The sequence below is a fragment of the Salvelinus sp. IW2-2015 genome, linkage group LG20 (genome assembly GCF_002910315.2).
Source record: "Salvelinus sp. IW2-2015 linkage group LG20, ASM291031v2, whole genome shotgun sequence".
NCBI lineage: Eukaryota > Metazoa > Chordata > Actinopteri > Salmoniformes > Salmonidae > Salvelinus > Salvelinus sp. IW2-2015.
The window spans coordinates 27,568,384-27,593,282 of NC_036860.1; the positions used below are offsets into that span (position 1 = coordinate 27,568,384).

The following is a 24,899-nucleotide window of genomic DNA, read 5'->3' on the forward strand; positions in this document are numbered from 1 at the left end:
TTGTTCAAAATCAAAACTTATGGCAAATGGTTTTAGTAATCAAATAATACCTTCTGACAATTGCATTTTGTTCCTTCACTATTCGGAAGGAATCTCTTTTGATAGTATTTTTGTATAAATGATTAGTGGCAGGTTGAGCACAAGAAAGAAAGAAAGAAAGAAAGAGAAGTGCACACAATGGCCGCACACACAGGAAGAATCAAATAGCAAACACTAACATTGATTTTCATTGGCTGAGACCACGACATCAAACACATTATCTCTTCCATTGTGCTCCCAGACAATATCAAATATGTGAATTATTCTTTGAATGGGAAGTGCTGCAATTAATAGAATTCACATTTCGACAGTGTTTGTCAAAACCCAGCCTTGGACCCTCCAAAAGACTAATATTGGAGATGTTGGGTTAGCATGTGCAATGTTAGGGGTAGAATTCTGCAGTAGAAATAGGATAAAGACAGTGTTTGATTGTTCAAAGAGATATACCAATGGATGAGTTTAGTGTGAGCTAGTGTGAGATATAGGGCGCTGTACTCACGTTGGATATCGATGGTGACAATGGCATCTTTCCCATTGGGCAAGGCCTTGTTTGAGGCCCGACAGGTGATTTGTTGGCCTGTCTCGATGTTGGAGGCAGAGAGGTAGAGTGAGCTGACTGTACTCTCCCTTCGCTCGTCCCGCAACAGTGTCTGAGGAAACAATGCAAGACCAGAGGTCCCTATTATCATCACAAGATGTCTTATTTAAATGACATTTACACTGTGTTCATTTAGCATCTTTATCCAAAGTGACTAGAGCAACTAGGCAAGCACACATCACATCAAATAAGGCAAGCACACATCACTGCCATTGCAAGTAATACAGTAGGTGGGTAGCAATCGATTTACAGTACATCATGCAATATAWACAAACTGTATGACCTCATGAATCTCAAGAATGGCTTGCCCTGAATTACATAGTAATAACGTGGTAGTAACATATTTGTAATTACATATTATAGAGTTTAGTTGTACATATCTTGCAGATTTCTGATGTCATACTGGACAGATGGAATCAGTCGTCTCTCTATCGTTTGCCTCCATTTGCATGCCTTGATATGCCAAGCCAAGTCATGATCTGACTCAAAGTGTGTTTTTCCAAAACCCAGCTTCATCCTTCATCTCTGTCTCCAAAATGATTTATCCTGATGCGTCTAAAATGGAGCTGTTAACAGATTCAGATGAATCAAAAAGACTTGACATCCTAACAATGTGACGTGTACTCAATATGATGCAATCATTATCAAATGTGACACATTTCGAATGTTCTATACAGATGCTGATACTAAGTACTAACAAAGTAGCTATACACTCTCCGTGTCAGTTATTAACCATCAAGATCCCAATATAATTATTTTCCCAAAATAGTCGTCTCTTTTTTTCAAAACGCCAAAAACATTTCTCAAGCTTTGAGACATTTAATTAATCAGGAAGGAGAGCGCTGATATAGAAATAAATACGTCTAAGTGGCTTGCCTGTGTCTAATTCATGGGCTTACAATGAGTGAAGGGAGCGCCCTCCAGTCAGTTTGTGTGGGTTAGACTCACCCCAGAACGAGCAAGATCACACTGCAAGATTAAACGCGGCCTCTCACTTTCTCAGTTTCCTACTCAGGGCTGACAAAGTGAACAAATTGCCCATGAACACATCCATAATGTAGAGTGTTGGAATGCTTTCTCTTTTTTGTCATGTTTAAAGCAAAACGTCCATCTTGCCCCGTGAWTCAAATAAAAAATCTCAGCTGCCATTAAACTGACAGAGCGAGGCCTTTTTCAGGACACTTCGAGGAAAGGATGAGTAAACAGAGGAGAAGAGAGGAAGAGTGGGAAGGATTCCTCCAAGTGAGGGAAGAGAGAGCACACCTCTTATCAAGGTCCAAAAGACACATTTCAGGTGCACAATCAATTTATTTATGTAAACTCAATTTCAGTGCATGCATCTTTAAAACGTTTTAGTGAGTGCAACTTATCTAGATTCCTGTCTTGTATAGAGTTATAATAACAGTTTTATTAGTATGTATTGAATGTATCCATTAATAAATACAGTACCTACAGTACATACAGTACATGTAGCAAAGAGGTTTGGATCTCTTGGCGTAACAGCTATGGTGTCAGGTTGACATTCACTGGAGTTCTGGTCAGTGCAACCCCCTGAATTCTATACATTGGTGTCARAAGTGGGATGATGTTACTGTGATGCCATCAAAGTCTGGGTATGAGCGACTGCAGATAGAAAAGTGATGGGCGCTCTTTCCGTAGGAAGGGGACATTGTAGCAACCTTAATAAGTCCGCTTGAATCTCTTGGTGTAATGGTTAAGATGTTGAATTTGTTTCAATATGTACAAATAGCGATGTCCTGTTGAAAGAGTCAGGTCAGCACAGAGATCAATCAAAACTAGCCCAAACCATACCCAGTCTAGATCCGTAGCTACAGTGAAATTATAAAACTGCAATTTTAGAATGGGAGGGGACATGTCCTGCCCCATCCCTAGTGGAAGTTACGCCCACATCCTTACCTTAGAGTACATGGCGCCATTCAGGACCTGCCCGTTGCGGATCCAGATGATGGAGGCGGCAGGCTTGGCGTTGTCGGCGTGGCACGTCAGGTTGAGGGGGTCGCCGGCCCTTAGGCTCACCACAGGCGCTCCAACAATCACAGGGTCATCAGGGGGAACTGTGGAGTACCATAAAGATGCATTTATTTGATTTGCATTACTTTCTATTAGATGTGTACTGTTGTAGAGCAGTTAAAGACTTACAATAGTGGTTCATCCAAACAACAAATTACATATTGGTTTCTTTGCCCTGTAAGCAGTTTATAGACATGGTAAAACAGCAATCCATGCTTAGGTTTTGCCACTGTCTCTAAATGCTAAATCTTCAGCATGTTTGGCCCAAAACCAATGCAAGKGTAAAAGGCAATCAATATGTTGTTTTGCAATTTCGATGAACTATCCCTTTAACAGGCTCTGCTATGACATTGTATGCCAACTCAGGGTAACACTTCTGATGTTTCAGTCCGGGAAGAAAACGTACAGTGCCTTCGGAAAGTATTGACACCGCTTGACTTTTTTCACATTTTGTTGTGTATTCAACCCCTTTGTTATGGCAAGTTAAAATAAGTTCAGGAGTAAAAATGTGCATAACAAGTCACATAATAAGTTGCATGCAATAATCGTGTTTAAGATGATTTTTGAACGACTACCTAATCTCTGTACCCCACACGTACAATTATCTGTAAGGTCCCTCAGYCGAGCACTGAATTTCTAACACAGATTCAACCACAAAGACCAGGGAGGTTTTCCAATTCATCGCAAAGAAGTGCACATATTGGTAGATGGGTAAAAAAAAAAGCAGACATTTAATATCCCTTTGAGGATGGTGAAGTTATTAATTACAATTTGGATGGTGTATCAATACACCCAGTCACTGCACATATACAGGCGTCCTTCCTAACTCAGTTGCAGGAGAGAAGGAAATCGTTCAAAGATTTCAATTTGAGGTACATTTTGACTTCAGAACAGTTACAGAGTTAAATGGCTGTGATAGGAGAAAAGTGAGAATGGATCAACAAGATTGTAGTTACTCCAACATACTAACTTTCATAAGAGTGAAAAGAAGGAAGCCTGTACAGAATACAAATAAGGCACGGAAGTAAAACTGAAAACAAATGTGGCAAAAAACATATTTTATGTCCTGAATACAAAGCATTATGTTTGGGTCAAATCCAACACAGCACATCACTGAGTACCACTCTTCATATTTTCAAAAATGGTGGTGCTGCATCATKTTATGGGTATGCTTGTCATCTGCAAGTTTTTTAGGATAAAAATAAATGGAATAGAGCTAAGCACAGGCAAAATCCTAGAGGAAAACATGGTTGTTTGCTTTCCAACAGACACTGGGAGACAAATTCACCTTTCAGCAGGACAATAACCTAAAACACAAGGCCAAATATACACTAGATTTGCTTACCAAGACGACATTAAATGTTCCTGAGTGGCCTACTTACAGTGTTGACTTAAATTGACTTGAACATCTATGGCAAGATCAAGAACCAACTTGACAGAGCTTGTAAGAATTTCTAAAAGAAAAATGTGAAAAAATATTTAATGCATTTTGAAATCAGGCTGTAACACAACAACATGTGGAATAAGTCAAAGGGTATGAATACTTTCTGAAGGCACTGTAGAATAAAATACACTTAATTTCAAAGCAGCATGGGGGCTGAAGTATATAAATTCAACGTAGTCACAAATCCAAATATTGTACATCATCATGAACAAGTAGCCTACATTTCAAATRCACATTCAGTGGTAGGAAATCACTTAGACTGCATTGCATAGGGGCTATACATCATCATCCTCACCCCTGCTACTGCTTTGTGTGGTCTGACACTTCTCACAGGTGAGCGATTACTCAGAGGCAAAAGAGGAAGCAGAAACCAGAGAGTCTGCCTCCTTTCATGCAAGAGAAAGATGAAAAGAAAGAAAGAATGAAAGAAAGGCAGAAAGAAAGACCGAAGGAAAGAGGGTAGCTGGTTGGGGAGAGTTTCGCCGAATCCCAGCACGTTAATGACACTTACATTCTTGTGTGAAACCAGCTCTGATCACCCTAGATTTGTATTCAAACTCCAGGGAATTATTGATTAAACACTCAGCTCATTAGAGAGCAGATCTGGGGCACGCCTAAATCAAAGGCAACATGCAGCTGGCACATCCTGAGTGCTTGGCAGAAAGAGATTAAGGGAGAGAAGGGGAGAGAGAGAGCAGCATCTGTCAATGATCTCTCTGTCACCCCTTAACATGCTCAATATGCACTTCCATACACTTCATATGTAACATATTACATGAAACAGATACAAAATAAGGCCTATTGTCATCACCACCACTTCAATGCAATACTTAGACATTGGRCATCACCACCGCGGCCTTCTATCACCACTACTGCCTTCGCTGCTTTCACTTCATTAGCGTCATCCGTTCTTCTTCCCTCCCAGGGGTAAATTAGGAGAGGTATAGCTCTCTACATGCAGACAAATGCCTTATACGGCACGTTGGCAGCAGCAGGGGAGTTAGAGAAAGAGTGTGTGATGGAGATGGAGTTTGAGAGAGCTAGCTGACTTCATTAGGGCATGACTTGGCCTCTTTGCTCAWYACTCATCCCTCACAGCTGGGGGAGGACTGATTAGAGCCTTGGCAATTGCTTTCACTTTTGTCAGCCATCTTTGTTCAGCACAGTTACAATGAGACTGGTAGAGCCAAAGATTGTCCATTATATTGACAAGATAGTCAAGTGACCGCTGTAACAATGGTAATACAKGTCCTCAAAGATGAAAGGCAGCCGGTAGAAGGCGAGATCACATGGGACCATTATAACCAATGAGAGGGAGGATACAACAGGCCATAGATATAGATAGAGGACTCATCTTTCGATCTGTGCCATTATAGCGTTTGTGACAGCATGGGCAGCGCCATTGAGGCTACCTTGCACTTCTTCATTKGCTGATTGCTCCCAACTCATAGGAATCCCCACCCAGTTAACTACTTTATAATGGTGGAAGCCCAGTGGCATCGYGCAATTTCAAGCATTGAGCATTGCATTTACAGACGTACAAATATCATAACCCCCCAAAAATGGTGAGAGGTYAGCATTCCTTGGTTCTATGATATTTGTGCATCTGTAACTTTCTCACTCATCATTATTCATGATTCATTCAGGACTATGCATAATTATGGTAGCATCAACATTAATGTACAAGTAATTAAARACATATTCTATTCTTATTTACAATAAAAGTGACTCCAAAACGACACAATACATTATTTGTCATTCATTTCTATTGGGCACAAAATAATATTAAACACAACCAAAACTAACAGCAAATGCATCCAAAAATGTWGTAGTCTCAAGCTTGATGTAATCATTGCATGCTAGAAATATGGGACCAAATACTAAACTTTTGACTACTTTAATACACATATAAGTGAATACATAGTCCTAAAATGGGAGGACTAATCAAATCAAAGTTTATTTGTCACGTGCACCGAATACAACAGGTGTAGACCTTACAGTGGAATGCGTACTTACAGGCTCTAACCAATAGTGCAAAAAAGGTATCAGGTGAACAATAGGTAAGTAAAGAAATAAAAACAACAGTAAAAAGACAGTGAAAAATAACAGTAGCGAGGCTATATACAGTAGCGAGGCTACATACAGACACCGGTTAGTCAGGCTGATTGAGGTAGTATGTACATGTAGATACGGTTAAAGTGACTATGTATATATGATGGACAGAGAGTAGCAGTAGCGTAAAAGAGGGGTTGGGAGGGGGCACACAATGCAAATAGTCCGGGTTTTCATTTGATTACCTGTTCAGGAGTCTTATGGCTTGGGGGTAAAAACTGTTCAGAAGCCTTTTTGTCCTAGACTTGGCACTCCGGTACCGCTTGCCACGCGGTAGTAGAGAGAACARTCTATGACTGGGRTGGCTGGTGTATTTGACAATGTAGAGGTCCTGGATGGCAGGCAGCTTAGCCCCAGTGATATACTGGGCCGTACGCACTACCCTCTGTAGTGCCTTGCGGTCGGAGGCCGAGCAATTGCCGTACCAGGCAGCGATGCAACCAGTCAGGATGCTCTCGATGTTGCAGCTGTAGAACCTTTTGAGGATCTCAGGACCCATGCCAAATCTTTTTAGTTTCCTGAGGGGGAATAGGCCCTCAGGAAAACCTCTTCACGACTGTCTTGGTGTGTTTGGACCATTCTAGTTTGTTGGTGATGTGGACACCAAGGAACTTGAAGCTCTTTCAGGAGGACTATGTACATAAAGTGATGTAATTTCTTAACAGTTCACCCGATATCAATGAAAATACCCTCAAATTAATGCTGACAGTCTGCACTTTAACTTCATAGTCATTGTATAATTTGTAATYCAAAGAGCTGGAGTAGAGAGCCACATTTTTTTTTTATAATGATCACTGTCCCAATACTTTTRGAGCTCACTGTATATACTTTTAAGTAACTTCAAGAATAGTTTAAAAAGTGAAAGAGTAAATAAAGTACAGGCTACAACAACCTTCMCCTTGACCAAAATCTGCACAATACATTTATCAAATATTTTCAAATCTGAAGATGAAGAAGATCCGAAATGTGAAACATCCCCCACAGCTTGAACGGATACAGTGAGAATAAATGGTCACATTGAAATTTGAAGTCATTTTTAAGTCATTTCATGAAGGTGATGTAATGGTGGAGTACCAGTCAAYATTTATACATTATCAGTACTCTAAAATCAAGTCATAATGGGGCAATTTCCTCCCTGAGTTTCCACGCTAATTTAACATAAAAAATAAATAAAAATTGTTTATTGACAAGGTGGAGTCTCAGGTTTCAAATCAGTGGTGATCCTCTGTGTTATATTGTGATGTTGGAAGAAAAATWATCTTTGTGTTTTTATTTCTTCCCTATCCACTAATGAGACCAGCAAGGAGACAATAATGTCAGGTTGACAACCTGCATTTGGTTTGCTTTCAGTCTCATTTGTGGCACCCTATTCCCTATTTAGTGCACTACTTTTGACCTGGGACCAAATGGATCTGTTCAAAAGTAGCACACGATATAGCGAATAGGGTGCCATTTGAAACGCTGACCAAGAGAGACTGAAAGCAAACCAAATGCAGTGAATAATTCATGGGGCTCCTTTCTGCGCCGACTGGTGCAATACAGGGGACCATTTTCAATATCTCTCGGTCTGTGATGCTAAATCAACAAACACTACAGCTGTCACTGGCACAACATATCATAAACAAGCACATTTACATTATTATCTAAGACAAGCCGCTACTGTTAGCCATCTGTCCTCAACTGCCTGCCTGCCTTTTCATGCTGTTGGGTTCCTTGTCTTAGGCCACATCCAAAATGGCACCCTATTCTCAATTTTTTTCACTAAATAGGGAATAGGCTCCCATTTGGGACACAGCATCAGACTCTGGATGAGCATGAGGTGACACCAACCACACACACATTTTAGAGGTATGCACCAGCTATGCAACAGGCCTTGGGAACTCCACATAAAATACTGACCAGTGCAGTGAGTTCACCCTACCACCCTCCCAGGTCTTGTGATGTGTCGTCCGTGATGTCAGAAATGAGGGAACCAGCTGGCACTTTTGCAATGGGTCGGCAAAGGAGCTAATACTGCGTGACTCATTACACGGGCCTAATTCACAACATCAGCAGTGATGTTTGGTCTCCGAAGCCAAGTTAGACCCCAGAGAGAGCAAGGGAAGCGAGGGAGAGAGAGAGAGAAAGAGAGAGGGGGGTTGAGAGAGGGGGAGAGTGACAGGGAGAGAGAGAGAGATGGGGCCCTCCTTTCCAGTAACCCCATCATCATTTCTACCATGTTTGTGAATGTGGCACGGCCTAATGGCTCCAAATTGACGATTTAACGTGGCCAGTCTCATGAGCTGGCCTAAATAGAGGTGGACTAAGCACCCCCTCCTTTAATTACTGCCGCTGGATGCAAAAAGCCCACTCTCCTCCCCTTCTTTCTCTATTTCTCTCTCTCCACACTAGAGCCTTGTTTTTTGTCACCAAATTACATTTTCTTTCTCTCCCCTTGATTCACTGACCCCTTAGGAGGGACCAAGTCATTCAGTTCTGTAGATGGGGAAAATTGCCAGGAAAAAAATGCTATTTAGTTTAGGAAATAAACTGAGTAGAAGGATGACTTGGGGAAAATGTGATTTTCCCATTTTCAAATGTACCTGGATCTGGTTGTGAGATCTTAAGATGGCCGCCTCGCAGGAATTGGTGGCCGGGACCGATTAATCACTTTCATGGTGGGTTCACTGGCAGTGCCACATTTGTGCCTTCACCCTCGCACTCTMACCCTCCAAACTTTAAGATGGATGACTTAATACATCCTCTTCTTCACGTCAGCTGTTMGCATACACTTAGCACACACATGCAGAGCTGTCGGCGTATCCTTCTTGAAAGTTCTACGCTACGTTCTAAGTTCTATGGTATGGCACGCACAACCCAACATCCAGATAAAAACGTGTCCAGGGCAGGATTTTGCAGGCAAGAGAAAACGTTTTCTTCTGGAGATTTGGTTAGGGACAAATKATCTTCTACCAGCCTAAGTTTTCTACCTCCTCTTTAGGCTTTCACCCTCATTTCCCCCACATTTATCCATGCCATTGTAGCCCTTCACTCGCTTGAAATTGAATTGAAAGAGTCAGTAACAAGTCTCCACCGCCAACAAACAGCACTGAAGGAGATTGGCAGCACATCTGTGTCTGTGTGCGTCACATTCGCAGCAGGAGGACTTGCCAGYGTTTGCCTGTCACACCGTAACACCTTGCCTTAGTGAACGTTACCTCTCCAGATAAGGGAGATGCCACTGAAGTTATTTAAACGGGGTCCCTAAGCCCGAGATAATGTACAATTTGTTTCACCGCTCTGGCTGGAGACTCCGGAGGGGCACAGTGTCAACTGATGTACAGGCAGGAGGAGAATGGAAGAGAATGAAGACATTCTTTCAGTCTCTCGTGCCGGCAAGGATTTGTTGTGCCAAATACGAAGTAGGAAGAAAAATACTTGTGGCCATGCCTCCCATCCCTCCTCTGTGAATCCATGACAGATCTAAAGCAATTAACAAGTTTTCACTGCTAAAGAYATTTCAAAGCTGGCAACAGCCATCAGCCAAGTTTTAATTAGGAGGAAACGTGAATAATCTGTTTAAATTAGTTTATCCGTCCAAAAATTAAATATGTTGTAGTAAATAGGAGGGTTATCGACAGAATTAATTAGACTGACTAGATTCTGATAGTAGTTACAGTATCCCGACAAAGATTCCAATGTGTTAAGATGAGGTGGTTTGGGTTATTCCACACATCAATCAGATTGATTGGTCTGGTGAGAAGTGAGTTAAACACAGTCCTAAACAATCCACCATCTGTGGATGCTTGAAAACATCTCATTAAGGTGTTTTTCACTGCTAATTAACATGTCACAGACAATGTATAAGGCACATCATATAAGGTGTGACCAGAACCAGATTCATTCCCCACAAATAATGGCTCCTCTCGGAGATTCAGATGTTATTCACTCCTTAATAATGTGTTTTTGAGGCCATTCATTTATTATTCACTGCCAATTCACACGCAATAGACAATGATGCCCTTCATATGAGGTGTGATCAGATTCATTCCACACAAAGACTGGCTCCTCTTTGAGATGCATTCAATTTAAGTAATAATATCCGAGAAGCCTGTGTTTGGAGGATATAGGCATGGGTGTTGTCAGACCCGAGACGAAACAGCGGCATTGAGGGAATAACAGCAAAGTAGCTGCATTTGCATTTGTTTAAGCTGTTTTCAAGTTACATATATTTGGATACATTAATAAGAATGATCTAATGATGCGTGATTTCACCAGGCACAGAAAATGTGTGTTCTTGTCAGGACACTGTTGTTCAGAGGAGCTAGTCAACAACACACAATCTTTTTTTATTTTACCAGGTACGTTGACTGAGAACACATTATCATTTACAGCAACGACCTGGGAAATAGTTACAGGGGAGAGGAGGGGGGATGAATGAGCCAATTGTAAMCTGGGGATGATTAGGTGACCGTGATGKTATGAGGRCCAGATTGAAAATTTAGCCTGGACACTGGGGTTAACACCCCTACTCTTATGATAATGGACATGGGACCTTTAGTGACCACAGAGAGTCAGGACACCCATTTAACTTCTCTAGGGTAGGAGGCAGCATTTTCATGTTTGGATGAAAAGCATACACAAATTCAACTGCCATCTACTCATCCCCAGAAGATAAGATATGCATATAATTAGTAKATTTGGATAGAAAACACTCTGACGTTTCTAAAACTGTTTGAATCATGTCTGTGAGCAAAACAGAACTTATTTAGCGAAACCCCGAGGACAAACCATTCAGATTTTTTTTTATTTAGGTCACTGTCTTTTCAATGAGTTTCATTGGGAAATTAGATTTCTAAGCGAATTGCTTGCAGTTCCTACGGCTTCCACTGGATGTCAACAGTCCTGAGAAATAGGCTGAGGTTATTCCTTTGTGTAATGAAGAAATASGGCCATCTTGAAGTCGAGTCACTCCAGGTGTCCTGTTTGATTGAAGCGCATGTGCAGAAGGCATGCTACATTTCATTTTAATCCTGTATTGAACACAGATCATCCCGTCTTCAATTTTATCGATTACTAACGTTAAAAAATACCTAAAGTTGTATTACAAAAGTAGTTTGACATTTTTGGGCAAAGTTTACAGGTAACCTTTGAGATATTTTGTCGTCWCGTTTGAGCAAGTTGGAACCTGTGCTTTTCTGGATCAAACGCTCCAAATAAATGTACATTTTGGATATATATCGACGGAATTAATCGAACAAAAGGACCATTTGTGATGTTTATGGGACATACTGGAGTGCCAACAGCAGAAGCTCGTCAAAGGTAAGGCATGATTTATATTTTTATTTCTGCGTTTTGTGTCGCGCCTGCAGGGTTGGAATATGCTTCTCGCTTTGTTTACTATTGTGCTATMCTCAGATAATAGCATCGTATGCTTTCGCCGAAAAGCCTATTTGAATTCTGACATGTTGGCTGGATTCACAACCAGTGTAGCTTTAATTTGGTATCTTTCATGTGTGATTTAATGAAAGTTTGATTTTATAGTAATTTTCATAGTAATTMATTTGAATATGGYGCTCCGCATTWTCTCAGGCTTTTTACCAAATGAGACAGTAGCGTCTTGCCTAAACTCAGATTTTTGGATATAAATATGAACTTTACCGAACAACAAATACATGTATTGTGTAACATGAAGTCCTATGAGTGTCATCTGATGAAGATCATCAAAGGTTAGTGATTAATTTTATCTATATTTCTGCTTTTTGTTACTGCTCTCTTTAGCTGGAAAAATGGCTGTCTTTTTCTGTGACTTGGCTCATACCTAACATAATCGTTTGGTGTGCTTTCGTCGTAAACCTTTTGGAAATCGAACACTTTGGCTGGATTTACAACAAGTGTAGCTTTAAAATGGTGTAAAATACTTGCATGTTTGAGGAATTTAAATTATGGGATTTCTGTTTTTTTTTATTTGGCGCCCTGCAGTTTCACTGGCTGTTGACGAGGTGGGACGCTACCGTTCCACATACCCTAGAGAAGTTAACGTCCCATCCGAAAGACAGCACCCTACACAGGGTAATTTTAGACCAGATGAAAGGGTGCCTCCTACTGGCCCAATCACTTCAAACTGAAGCTTGAAAGACTGCAAACTATCTGCATTTCGTTTCGTTTGACCTGTTTTCTATTGGCATTTCTTTGTGTGTCCATAAAAAATTATGCTAGCTGATTATTTCGATTGGCTGAAAAAAGCTGCCTGCCTGCCTATCTTGTCCAGACTCCCGACCCCTACACGTTTATTGCTATGGGACAGCTGGAGATTGAATTWAAAAAATGAAACAATGYTGCAAATGTCAGCGAGACAGACCTCAAGTTTTATACAGATCTCCGCTATTGAAAACCAATTGCTAGTCTAAAAGAAATGGGAGATAATGTCTAGATGCTTTTTACAGTGGAGTTTGTCTGGCTGGGCTGATGAGACAGTGGATTGCACAGTGAGATGGAACAGAGTGTATAGGCATTTCAAAGTCATAGATTTAGCCAGTGGCAACTTGTGGAATAGACACCAGATGGAATGCGGTTTTAACCAATCAGCATCCAGGATTATGTGTGCCTAAATTTGTCCTTAATTTATCAAATTAATTATGTGCAAAATAAGGTGTTATTGAAGATTTAAAAACACCTTACAACACCCCTTAAACGGGGTTTACAGGGTATTTAAGTGGTAAAACGCCACAAATCATGCATATTTCACATTAATTTCACTTAGTTGCAAAATAAATCCATTAAAGAGAAACATCAAGGATATTTTAAGATGCAGAAYGGGTATGTACTTTACACATGCTTACATTTTCCAGGTTAGGTGCTCTGAATTAAAATACATCGAACGACACTGGAGAAACACCTCAATTCAGTTCACTTTAAAGAAGTAAAAAAACCATCAGTGATACTCTATCCTTTAGATAAAAAAAAAAAGTCTTAAATTGACGTTAACAGATTTTATTTAGCAGGTGAAAGCCTTATTATATATATTCTTTGCTTCCCTGAAATGGACTTAAATGCTTTTGGGGGCTGTAGTGAACATATTGCCAACCACTTTTCCTTGCCCCCCCCCCCACTGCTCACTTCAAGTGTCTCTTCTCTCTCTCTGACCTTACCCTCTCTCTCTCCGTTTCCTCCATCTCTGCACTTTCTCTTCCTCTCTTCCCCCCTCTCTCTACTCTCTTCCTCGCTCTCCCCTCACTCTAATTGCTCTATCATCTTCCACTCTCGCTCTACTCTCTCTTGTCTTTCCCTCCCTCCCTTTACTCTCGTCCCCATTTCTTACCCTCTCCTCTGCTCAACTGTACCCCTCCTCTCTTTCCCTCTCTCTCTCTCATCTCTTCTCTGTGTCTCTTCCACTCCCTCTACTCATTTCAGGGCACACACAAGTGCTTTTCCACCACAAATACTGTCTCTCCTGTAAAACAGACACAACACAGATACAGTGGTTGCATTAAAACATGTAGTATTGTTCACATTGTTTTAAAACTGTTAGATGTATAATGAAATTGAATTATTTTAATAACAGAAAAAAAGTGCTGACTTGGTTTTGACATACAGCAGTCAATACTGTATCTCGAATAAGATAAGGGTAGGTAAAGGTCTGGGTACCAAMCTTACTTCATATTTACTCCTGAAGTCTGGGGTGACATTAWTTAACCTCAGCTTTGTGGAGTAGTYGTTAGCCGTGTATGAAACAAAAGGAAAATKAACTGGAGATTATTTCAACAGGTTACTAAAAATAGACCCAGTGTTTCCTCCAAGCGCATTCGGTAGCGGCGGCCCACCACTGCAATATATGCTGCAAAAAAATATTTGAGATTGAAATGAGATTTGCTCCATTACTTTCCTATCTCATAATTTCAAGAGTAAGGCTCATACAGTGCATTTAGGAAAGTATTCAGACCTCGTGACTTTTCCYTAATTTTGTTAMGTTACAGCCTTATTCTAAAATGGATTAAAAACGTATTCCCCTCATTAACTTCTCTGGGATAGGTGGCAGTATTTTCACRTCYGGATGAAAAGCGTGTCCAAAGTAAACTGCCTGCTACCCAGGCCCAGAAGYTAATATATGCATATTATGAGGAGATTCGGATAGAAAACACTCTGAAAACACTCMGTTTCTAAAACTGTTTGAATCATGTCTGTGACTATAACAGAACTTATTTGGCAGGYGAAACGCCGAGGACAAACCATTCAGATAAAAAAAAATTGAGGTCACTCTCTTTTCAATGGGTTTCATTGGGAATCCAGATTTCTGAGGGACCTTCTTGCAGTTCCTATCGCTTCCACTGGATGTCAACAGTCTTTAGAAATTGGTTAAGGTTTTTCCTTTGAGAAATGAAGAAGTAGCCATGTTCAGAATGAGGCTCGAGGGAAGTGTACTCTTTGTTAGAGGCGCGTGACCTGAAAGCTAGCTACACTTTGTTTTCCTCCGGTATCATCCCGTCTTCAATTTTATCGATTATTTCCGTAAAAAAAAATACCTAAAGTTGTATTTCAAAAGTAGTTTGAAATGTTTGGACAAAGCTTACAGGTAACTTTTGTAGTCATGTTGCGCGAGTTGGAACCAGTGTTTTTCTGGATCAAACGCGCCAAATAAATGGACATTTTGGATATATATCGACGGAATTAATCGARCAAAAGGACCATTTGTGATGTTTATGGAACATATTGGAGTGCCAACAGAAGAAGCTCGTCAAAGGTAAGGCATGAACTATATCTTTATTTCTGCGTTTTGTGTCGCGCCTGGAGGGTTGAATTATGATGGTCTGTGTTTGTTTGCTTGGGTGCTATCCTCAGATAATAGCATCATTTGCCTTCGCCGTAAAGCATTTTTGAAATCTGACACTTTGGCTGGATTCACAACAAGTGTAGCTTTAATTTGGTATATTTAATGTGTGATTTCATGAAAGTTACATTTTTGTAGTAATTTATTTGAATTTGGCACTCTGCATTTTCACTGGATGTTGGCCAGTTTGGGACGCTAGCGACCCCCATATCCCAGAGAGGTTAATGTCCCATCTGAAAGGCGACGCTCTACACAGGGCAATGTCCCCAATCACTGGCCTGGGGCATTGGGATATCTTACTTTAGACCAGAGGAAAGAGTGCATCCTACTGGCCCTCCAACACAACTTTGAGCAGCATCTTGTCACCCATCCAGGGACCGACCCTTCATGGGAGGTGTTACCAGATCCATTTCTCACATAGCGCCTGGCCAGGTGGCGGGCTGAAACCGACATGCCCCTGCTGACTATCATTAGGTAATGATGGATACCTCSCTAGCATCCTGCCATGCTACGAAACACCAGACAGACATGGCCCAGTGGCCCACAACGCCAATCCCTCGAACCACCACAGCTCAAGAGAAGAGAAGAAGAAGAGGAAGAAGAGAGAGGGGGGAGTGTTCAAATTCAGATTGGATGAGCTGGAATTTTCTCTCCACCGTCTAGTGTTCTGAATCCACCGTGACAGCAGAAAATTCAGAAAAATGGCAAAGGAGGAGGCAAGCTGAACGTACAAATGGTCTCCAATCGTCGTTTCTATTATATTGTTCATTTGTTTGGGTTTTGATGCTGTAATCATTCTTGGGCTCTACACAAATTAGCTGAGCTTTATTCAAGCTTGTTTATACAACAGATAGCATTTGTATYGTGCCGATTTCTATCCGTTTGGAGAGAAAAAAAGATTGCTCAAACGAAAATGTTCCCCMACAGAGAATCATCATCCTTTTGTGTTAGATAAATATTTCAAGCAAATTAATAGAGGGGAATGTCACTATCTAGGTTTCTGTCCAACTATWTAATGTGGATGAATTACCTGATGCATGTCAAACCCCCTAGAGTTGATGTCCGCGCCCCCGCGGAAATCCAATTAGCATAATACAAAAATACCCATAAAAATCGGTCAGTTTAAATGTTTTTTTGCATTGGATGCATCTCAATCCACCGCATCTGCCGATGTCCCACCTTTGCATCTGCGGTGAAGGGTAACAGAGCTTGAGCTGTGTTTGTCAGACCATGAGACATACCGAAATCGGTCTTCTCACAAAATCGTCTGTAGCGTCCGAGTATGACCCCTCTGTGGAAAGGTGAGACTCTCACGAACACGGTTGTCAGTTGTTTTGCTCTAGGATGCCAACAGGCCTCACAAGACTCRTCTGAAGGTCCCCCGGTACCAGTTGAAAAAATGTATGGAAGWGTATATGGAGACTGTTTAGTGACAATAATAAGAGGTTAAATACATGTAAAAAATATATATTTCCTGATCTTTTTATATCTCTCAGAAATATGACAGATCTTTTTTGGGAGGGACCATCTGTTGTTCCATGTAGTGAATATGTTATTCATTGCGTTTGTATGAGCTAATAGCAATAAGGTCAAATAAAAATGTTCATCAAATATATATATAAATATTATACTACCGTTCAAAGGTTTGGGGTCACTTAGAAATTTCCTTGTTTTTGAAAGAAAAGCWATTTTTTTGTCCATTAAAATAACATCAAATTGATCAGAAATACAGTGTAGAYGTGGTTAATGTTGTAAATGACTATTGTAGCTGGAAACAGCAGATTTTTWATGGAATATCTACATASGCRTACAGAGGTCAATTATCAGCAACCATCACTCCTGTGTTCCAATGGCACGTTGTGTTAGCTAATCCAAGTTGATCATTTTAAAAGSCTAATTCGTCAWTAGAAAACCCAATCATGTTAGCACAGCTGAAACTGTTGTCCTGATWAAAGAAGCAATAAAACTGGCCATCTTTAGACTAGTTGAGTATCTGGAGCGTCAGCATTTGTGGGTTCGWTTACAGGCTCAAAATGGCCAGAAACAAAGTACCTTCTTCTGAAACTTCTCAGTCTATTCTTGTTCTGAGAAATGAAGGCTATTCCATGAGAGAAATTGCCAAGAAACTGAAGATCTTGTAAAACGCTGYGTACTACTCYCTTCACAGAACAGCGCAAACTGGCGATCAATGTTTGTCACTAAAGTACAGCAGACTACCTTTCCCTCTCCAATCTAGCGCTTGTTTATATAGCCTGGGCCACTTTGACATTAAATAAGAGGCAGATTGGTAGGACGGGAGGATGTTGGGATGAGGGATAACAATATCAGCTTGCTATGTATGAGAAGACATCAATCACCATAGCAAGGTTACAGTGACAAAAAAACTGCCACTGTTGGGGGGAAGAGTTCAGKGAGTTTGGGACGTCAATGTGCAATGGCTCTATGGCTGCAGGCAAGAGGCGGTCTCGTAGACGAGGTGGTGTGTGCTGCTTCTCCTCAGTTTGATTGATATTTTATTGCTCGGCACAGGGGGTGAATACGTCTGGAGTAAAGGCTAATCCATGACAAAAGATTGACATTAATAACCGCTAAACTCCTGAGGGGAGGGAAAATCCTTTTTGCTCTGAAAAACACTGGTTAATCAGCCCGAAGGCAGCCAGAGGTTCACACAGGACATATAGATGTATGWAGCGAGGGTTAACTTCATGTTTTATTTAGCAATCTTTCACGGCACACCAAGGTTTATCTTAGCCTGTAATTCACTTTCATCCAACATGATGCCTGTGAATTGAAGTTTACAGTTCACTTTGCATTTTTCCTCTGAAAAGCTATTGATCGAGTTAGCATGCAAAAACCTTTTTGCAGAGGTATTCGACAGGCACTTTGGAAAATGTCAATGATGAGCTCAGTATAATTTTTTTCAAATTACAAATCACACACATTGATTAGAATAAATAACTGGAAAACGTTTATGGATAATGATAGAATTTGCAGATATGTATATTTTACTATATATTTTACTAAAGAGACATGTCAAAGAAAACACTTGTGAAATTTACCCCCAGCCCTCAATATAATGTCGATAGCTGGGATGGCTTATAATACTTCATAATATAAGGGAAATAGCCAGTCAGTTGTACAACTGAATGCATTCAACTGAAATGTGTCTTCCGCATTTAACCCAACCCCTCTGAATCAGAGAGGTGCGGGGGGCTGCCTTAATCGACATCCACGTCATCGGTGCCCGGGGAACAGTGKGTTAACTGAGCAGACACTGGCACTCCAGGTCATATGTTCCCTAATACAGAGGCTGTAGATAAACTATTTTGTGACTTTTATTCAGTACTGAAAGACTGATGTCTGCCCACGATTATAAAACCGCCTGCAAAAATAAGGGCTTTCAAAAGCATGTTCAGATCTGGCAGCCGACATGAGGAGAGACGAGACGAGACAAAACTAGACAGTTTTAGAATTGTGTGTTGTAGAACAACTGACCAACACTTTTGTTAGACTTCAGTGCGGCTTTTGACATATTCGATCATAGTCTGCTGCTGGAAATAYCTATGTGTTATGGCTTTACACTTCCTGCTATATTGTGGATAAAGAGTACCCTGTCTAACARAACACAGAGGGTTTTCCMTTAATGGAAGCCTAACCAACTTAATCCAGGTAGAATCTGTYCAGGCCCTTACTKTTTTCAATCTTTACTAATGACATGCCACTGGGTTTGAGTAAAGCCAGTGTGTCTGTGTATGCAGATGACTCAACACTATACACGTCAGCGACTGAAATGACTGCAACACTTAACAAAGAACTGCAGTTAGTGTCAGAGTGGGTGGCAAGGAATAAGTTAGTCCTAAATATTTCAGAAACTAAAAGCATTGTATTTGGGACAAATCATTCACTAAACCCTAAACCTCAGCTAAATCTTGTAATGAATAATGTGGAAAATGAGCAAGTTGAGGTGACTAAACTGCTTGGTGTATCCCTGGATTGTAAACTGTCATGGTCAAAACATATTGATGATGTACAACAGTAGCTAAGATGGGGAGAAGTGTGTCCATAATAAAGCGCTATTCTGTCTTCTTAACAGGTCCTAGAGAGCCTAGCTTTGTTGCAACTGGACTACTGTTCAGTCAAGTGGTCAGGTGCCACTGAGAGGGATTTAGGGAAATTGCAATTKGCTCAGAACAGGGCAGCACGGCTGGCTGTACACAGAGAGCAAACATTAATAATATGCATGTCAATCTCTCCTGGCTCAAAGTGGAGGAGAGATTGACTTCATCAAATCAAACTTTATTTGTCACATGCGCCGAATACAACAAGTGTAGACCTTACTGTGAAATGCTTACTTACAAGTGCAGTTCACGAAGAGTTCACGAAGAGTTAAGAAAAGATTTACCAAATAGACTAAAGTAAAACATAATAATAAAAAGTAACACAATAAGAATAACAATAAAGGGGGTACCGGTACCGAGTCAGTGTGCGGGGGTACAGGTTAGTTGAGGTAATTTGTACATGTTGGTAGGAGTGAAGTAACTATGGATAGATATTAAACAGCGAGTAGCAGCAGTGTACAAAAGGGAGTGGGGGGGGAGTCAATGTAAATAATCCAGTGGCAATTTTATTAATTGTTCAGCAGTCTTATGGCTTGGGGGTGGAAGCTGTTGAGGAGCCTTTTGGTCCCAGACTTGGAGCTTCGGTACCGCTTGCCGTGCGGTAGCAGAGAAAACAGTCTATAACTTGGGTGACTGGAGTCTGACAATTTTATGGGCTTCCYTCTGACACCGCCTATTATATAGGTCCTGGATGGCAGGAAGCTTGGCCACAGTGATGTACTGGGCTGTACGCACTACCCTCTGTAGCGTCTTACGGTCAGATGCCGAGCAGTTGCCATACCAGGTGGYGACGCAACTGGTCAGGATGCTCTCGATGGTGCAGCTGTATAACCTTTTGAGGATCTGGAGACCCATGACAAATCTTTTCAGTCTCCTGAGGGGGAAAAGGTTTTGTTGTGCCCTCTTCACGACTGTCTTGGTTTGTTTGGACCATGATAGTTCGCTGGTGATGTGGACACCAAGGAACTTGAAACTCTCGACCCGCTCTGCTACAGCCCCGTCAATGTTAATGGGGGCCTGTTCGGCCTGCCTTTTCCTGTAGTCCACGATCAGCTCCTTTGTCTTGCTCACATTGAGGGAGAGGTTGTTGTCCTGGCACCACACTGCCAGTTCTCTGACCTCCTCCCTATAGACTGTCTTACCGTTGTCGGTGATCAGGCCTACCATTGTTGTGTCGTCAGCAAACTTAATGGTGGTTTTGGAGTCATGTTTGGCCACGCGGTCGTGGGTGAACAAGGAGTACAGGAGGGGACTAAGTACACACCCCTGAGGGACCCAGTGTTGASGATCAGCGTAGCCTACCCTTACCACCTGRGGGCGGCCCGTCAGGAAGTCCAGGATCCAGTTGCAGAGGGAGGTGTTTAGTTCCAGTGTCCTTAGCTTACCGATGAGCTTTGTGGGCGCTATGGTGCTGAATGCTGAGCTGTAGTCAATGAACAGCATTCTCACATAGGTGTTCCTTTTTTCCAGTTGGGAAAGGGCAGTGTGAAAGCAAACTTAACATTTGTAAATATTTGTATGAACATAACAAGGTTCAACAACTGAGTCTTAAACTGAACAAGTTCAACAGACGTGACTAACAGAACTGGAATAATGTGTCCCCGAACAAATGGGGGTCAAAATCAAAAGTAACAGTCAGTATCTGGTTTGGCCATCAGCTGCATTAACTTCTTATGGCTTGGGGGCAGTATTTCGACGTCTGGATGAGAAGCGTGCCCAAAGTAAACTGCCTGGAAGCTAGGATATGCATATAATTGGATTTGGACAGAAAACACTCCAAAGTTTCCAAAACTGTTTAAATAAGGTATGTGAGTATAACAGAACTGATATGGCAGGCGAAAACCTGAGGAAAATCCATCCAGGAAGTAGTTTTTTTTTTATGTGGGTATTTTCAATTGAATGCCTATAGAGTTTCTAATGGGTTAGGACCCATATTGCAGTTCCTATGGCTTCCACTAGATGTCAACAGTCTTTAGACRTTGTTTCAGGCTTGTTTTCTGAAAAATGAAGAATAATGAGACCATTTTGTCAGTGGACTGTAGAATCAAGCAGAGCTGGTTTGCACACATTACTGATTGCGCGCCCTTCGTTGTTTTTCCTTTCTATTGAATACACTATTGTCCGGTTTAAATATTATCGATTATTTAGACAATTGACAACCTGAAGATTAATTATAAACATGGTTTGACATATTTCGATGAACTTTACCGGTACTATTAGGATGTATTCGTCTGCATGTTTTGACCGCCGCGAACAAAACAAACATTTATTGTGTAGCTGGGACTCTTGTGTCTGCAACCGTATGAAGATCTTCAAAGGTAAGTGATTCATTTTATYGCTATTTCTGACTTTTGTAATTCCTTTACTTGGTTGTAAAATGTTTGTATGCTTTTGTAAGCGGGGCGCTGTCCTCAGATAATCGCATGGTATGCTTTCGCCATAARCCTTTTTGAAATTTGACAAAGCGGCTGGATTAACAAGAAGTTMATCTTTAAGCCGATGTATAACAGTTGTATTTTTTATGAATGTTTATTATGACTATTTCTCTATTTTGCATTTGTCACTCTGCAATTTCACCGGATGTTGTCGAGGTGGGTCGCTAGCGGAACGCCTCCGCCAGAAAGGTTAAGTACTGCAGTGCATCTCCTCCTCATGGACTGTACCAGATTTTCCAGTTCTTGATGTGAGATGTTACCCCACTCTTCCACCAAGGCACCTGCAAGTTCCAGGACATTTCTAGGGGTAATGGCCCTAGCCCTCACCCTCCGATCCAACAGGTCCCAGACGTGCTCTATGGGATTGAGATCCGAGCTCTTCGCTGGCCATGGCAGAACACTGACATTATTTTCTTGCAGGAAATCACRCGCAGAATGAGCAGTATGGCTGGTGGCATTGTCATGCTGGAGGGTCATGTCAGGATGAGCCTGCAGGAAGGGTWCCACATGAGGGAGAAGCACGTCTTCCCTGTAACGCACAGCATTGAGATTGCCTGCAATRACAACAAGCTCAGTCTGATGATGCTGTGAAACACCGCCCCAGACCATGACGGACCCTCCACCGCCAAATCAATCCCGCTCCAGAGTACAGGCCTCGATGTAACGCTTATTCGTTCGACCAGAAACGCGAATCCGACCATCACCCTGGTGAGACAAAACCGCGACTCGTCAGTGAAGAGCACTTTTTGCCAGTCCTTTCTAGTCCAGTGACGGTGGGTTTGTGCCCATCACCCGATTGTTGCCGGTATGTCTGGTGAGACCTGCCTTACAACAGGCCTACAAGCCCTCAGTCCAGCCTCTTCAGCCTAATGCGGACAGTCTGAGCGCTGATGAGGGATTGGGCTTTCTGGTGTAATTCGGGCAGTTTTGTCCATCCTGTACCTGTCCCGCAGTGTTATGTTCGGATGTACCAATCCTGGGCAGGTGTTTTTACATGTGGTCTGCCAATGCGAGGACGATCAGCTGTCCATCCTGGCTCCCTGTGCTCTGTCTTAGGAGGCTCACAGTACAGACTTTGCAATTTATTTCCCTGGCCACATCTGCAGTCCTCATGCATCCTTGCAGCATGCCTAAGGCACGTTCACACAGATGAGCAAGGACCCTGGGCATCTTTCTTTTGGTTTTTCAGAGTCAGTAGAAAGCTTCTTGAGTGTCCTAAGTTTTCATAACTGTGACCTTAATTGCCTACCGTCTGTAAGCTGTTAGTGTCTTAACGACCGTTCCACAGGTGCATGGTTCATTAATTGTTTATGATTCATTGAACAGCATAGGAAACAGTGTTTAAACCTTTACATTGAAGATTCTGTGTTATTTGGATTTTTACGCAATTATCTTTGAAAGACAGGGTCCTGAAAGGGACGTTTCTTTTTTTGCTGAGTTTCAACTATGTAATGCTCAGTTTATGAAATCCTCTTGTCAACAGAAGACATTACTGATTGAGGCAACTGTGTGCATGTTGTTCAATTAATTGGTGGCCATGTATGTCTGCATGGCCACCAATACCTGCAGTTGTAAGAAGCTCACGGCCCTCTTTAAGTCTCCAAAGCCATTTAAAGCATCCGTGACCTCTGATAGCGCAGTGCTATCCCCTTTTAGCCCRGTGATTGGCGGCGGTGGCTCCCCTGAACGGCTGGGGGGGGGGGGATTTCTACAGATCTAATTAGCCTCAAGGGCCCCTCCTCTGGATCTTGTCCCTGGACTCTCGTATTCAAAAGTACCACCGCCACAGGGCCACCTGGAGTACCCGGCCACTCTTAGATGGGGTTCAATGTTCAAATGTCACCGGTAGAGGGCATTTTCATCCCAGCGATAATGCATGGAGTYACTTGGTTTATCTGTAGTTCAGGTCCAGGCAGGCTGCAGTGTGTTGGGATATTATTGTTGTTCGGCAAATAGAGTTATTTTATTATGAGTGTGAAAAGTAAGTTCAGGCTATTATGGAAACAACACTGCCTTGTCTCATGCAGCACATAAAACTTGTGTAATGGATTACCAATKCTGTGTATGAACACAGAGCACTTGTGCAGTTTGGGACATTGYATTGGGAGGGTATTGCAATGTATATTATAAATGTTCAAATAACAGGGTTAGAAAAGGAATCCCACAGTATGTCTAGCACCTACCTTCAACATCCCMAAAAAAACATTGAAGCTGGAGTTGGGATTAATGGTAAACTATCCACTCTGGTTATGAGAGCACAACAAGGCGAGGCTGTCAGGCGTTGGCGGTTGGCTGCCGCCAAGTCTCCAACTGTCTCGAGCATGGAGAAGTGACAGGCGGGGATTGACCCTGACATCGTCCATACATTAACTTCATTACCTTACGGGGCTGCTGGTAGCTTGGTGTGCAACTTTTTTCCAAAGCGAGACGATTTGTCTGGGATTAAATGTCAGGCTAATGGCTAGGCCCTGGGGAGGAGGATGATTTGTCTCTCCCGCCCTACCAACCCGGAAATATAAAAGCAAATGGTGTCCTTGTTATCTATAATTAATCATTTTAATGGAGCCGAATCGCCAACATCTTAACTCTCCCCCCTTTGACCTCCCCTCTAAGTAACCAGCTTTAGATTAGTGGGCAAAAATGTTACCACTGAGGGAGGGAATAATGAACTGATACCTCTAGAATATATCATGCTTTAAACAAGGGAGGATGAATCGATAATTCTAATTAGGGTGCTCCTCCTCTGCCTCTGCCCAAGGCACAGGAGGGTTTGCATCGGAGGGTTCCATCGATTCCAGCCCAAATGATGGTTGATAGAAAACAGATTTGGGCGGTTTGGCATCACCTGATTAGGCCTGATTTGAGGATGCACCCATGATTTATCTCTAGCCAATTCCTGTTCTGTCCCATCCCCCTTTTCAAACGATTACTGAGCAATTTCAATAATACAATATTCCCGAACTCTCTTCATTTTCTTCCCCCTATCCCTTCTTATCGCTCACTTAAGCGTGCGCTCCAAACGGCACCCGGTTCCCGATATAGTACACTACTTTTGACCAGGTACCATGGGACTATGGTTGAAAGTAGTGCGTCATATAGGGAATAGGTGCAATATGGAAGGCAACCGAAACTCTCAAAAATGCACTCTCTTCAGGTTCCCCAGATCTAACATTTGTCCTMCCTGCTGTGTAACAGGTTGACACCGTTTTGCAAGTTTAATGTGTTATGTGGCATGAACAGGAAGTTCACTCAATACTCTCTCAGATATCTCACCTATATGTACCATCAACTTGAGATACAGTAGTTGGTTTTCCCA

General features: G+C 41.8%; 1 protein-coding gene across 1 annotated transcript in view; it reads right to left on the reverse strand.

Moving 5' to 3' along the window:
- Positions 1–24,899, reverse strand: part of LOC111981964 (kin of IRRE-like protein 3) — a 308,738-nt gene that overhangs the window by 93,820 nt on the left and 190,019 nt on the right. Inside the window, exons 4-5 of the mRNA XM_024013468.2 lie at positions 2,555–2,712; positions 539–689 (exon numbers count right to left, since the gene is read on the reverse strand). Of these exons, the coding sequence (XP_023869236.1) occupies positions 539–689; positions 2,555–2,712 (309 nt within the window). The remainder of the gene's footprint in view (positions 1–538; positions 690–2,554; positions 2,713–24,899) is intronic.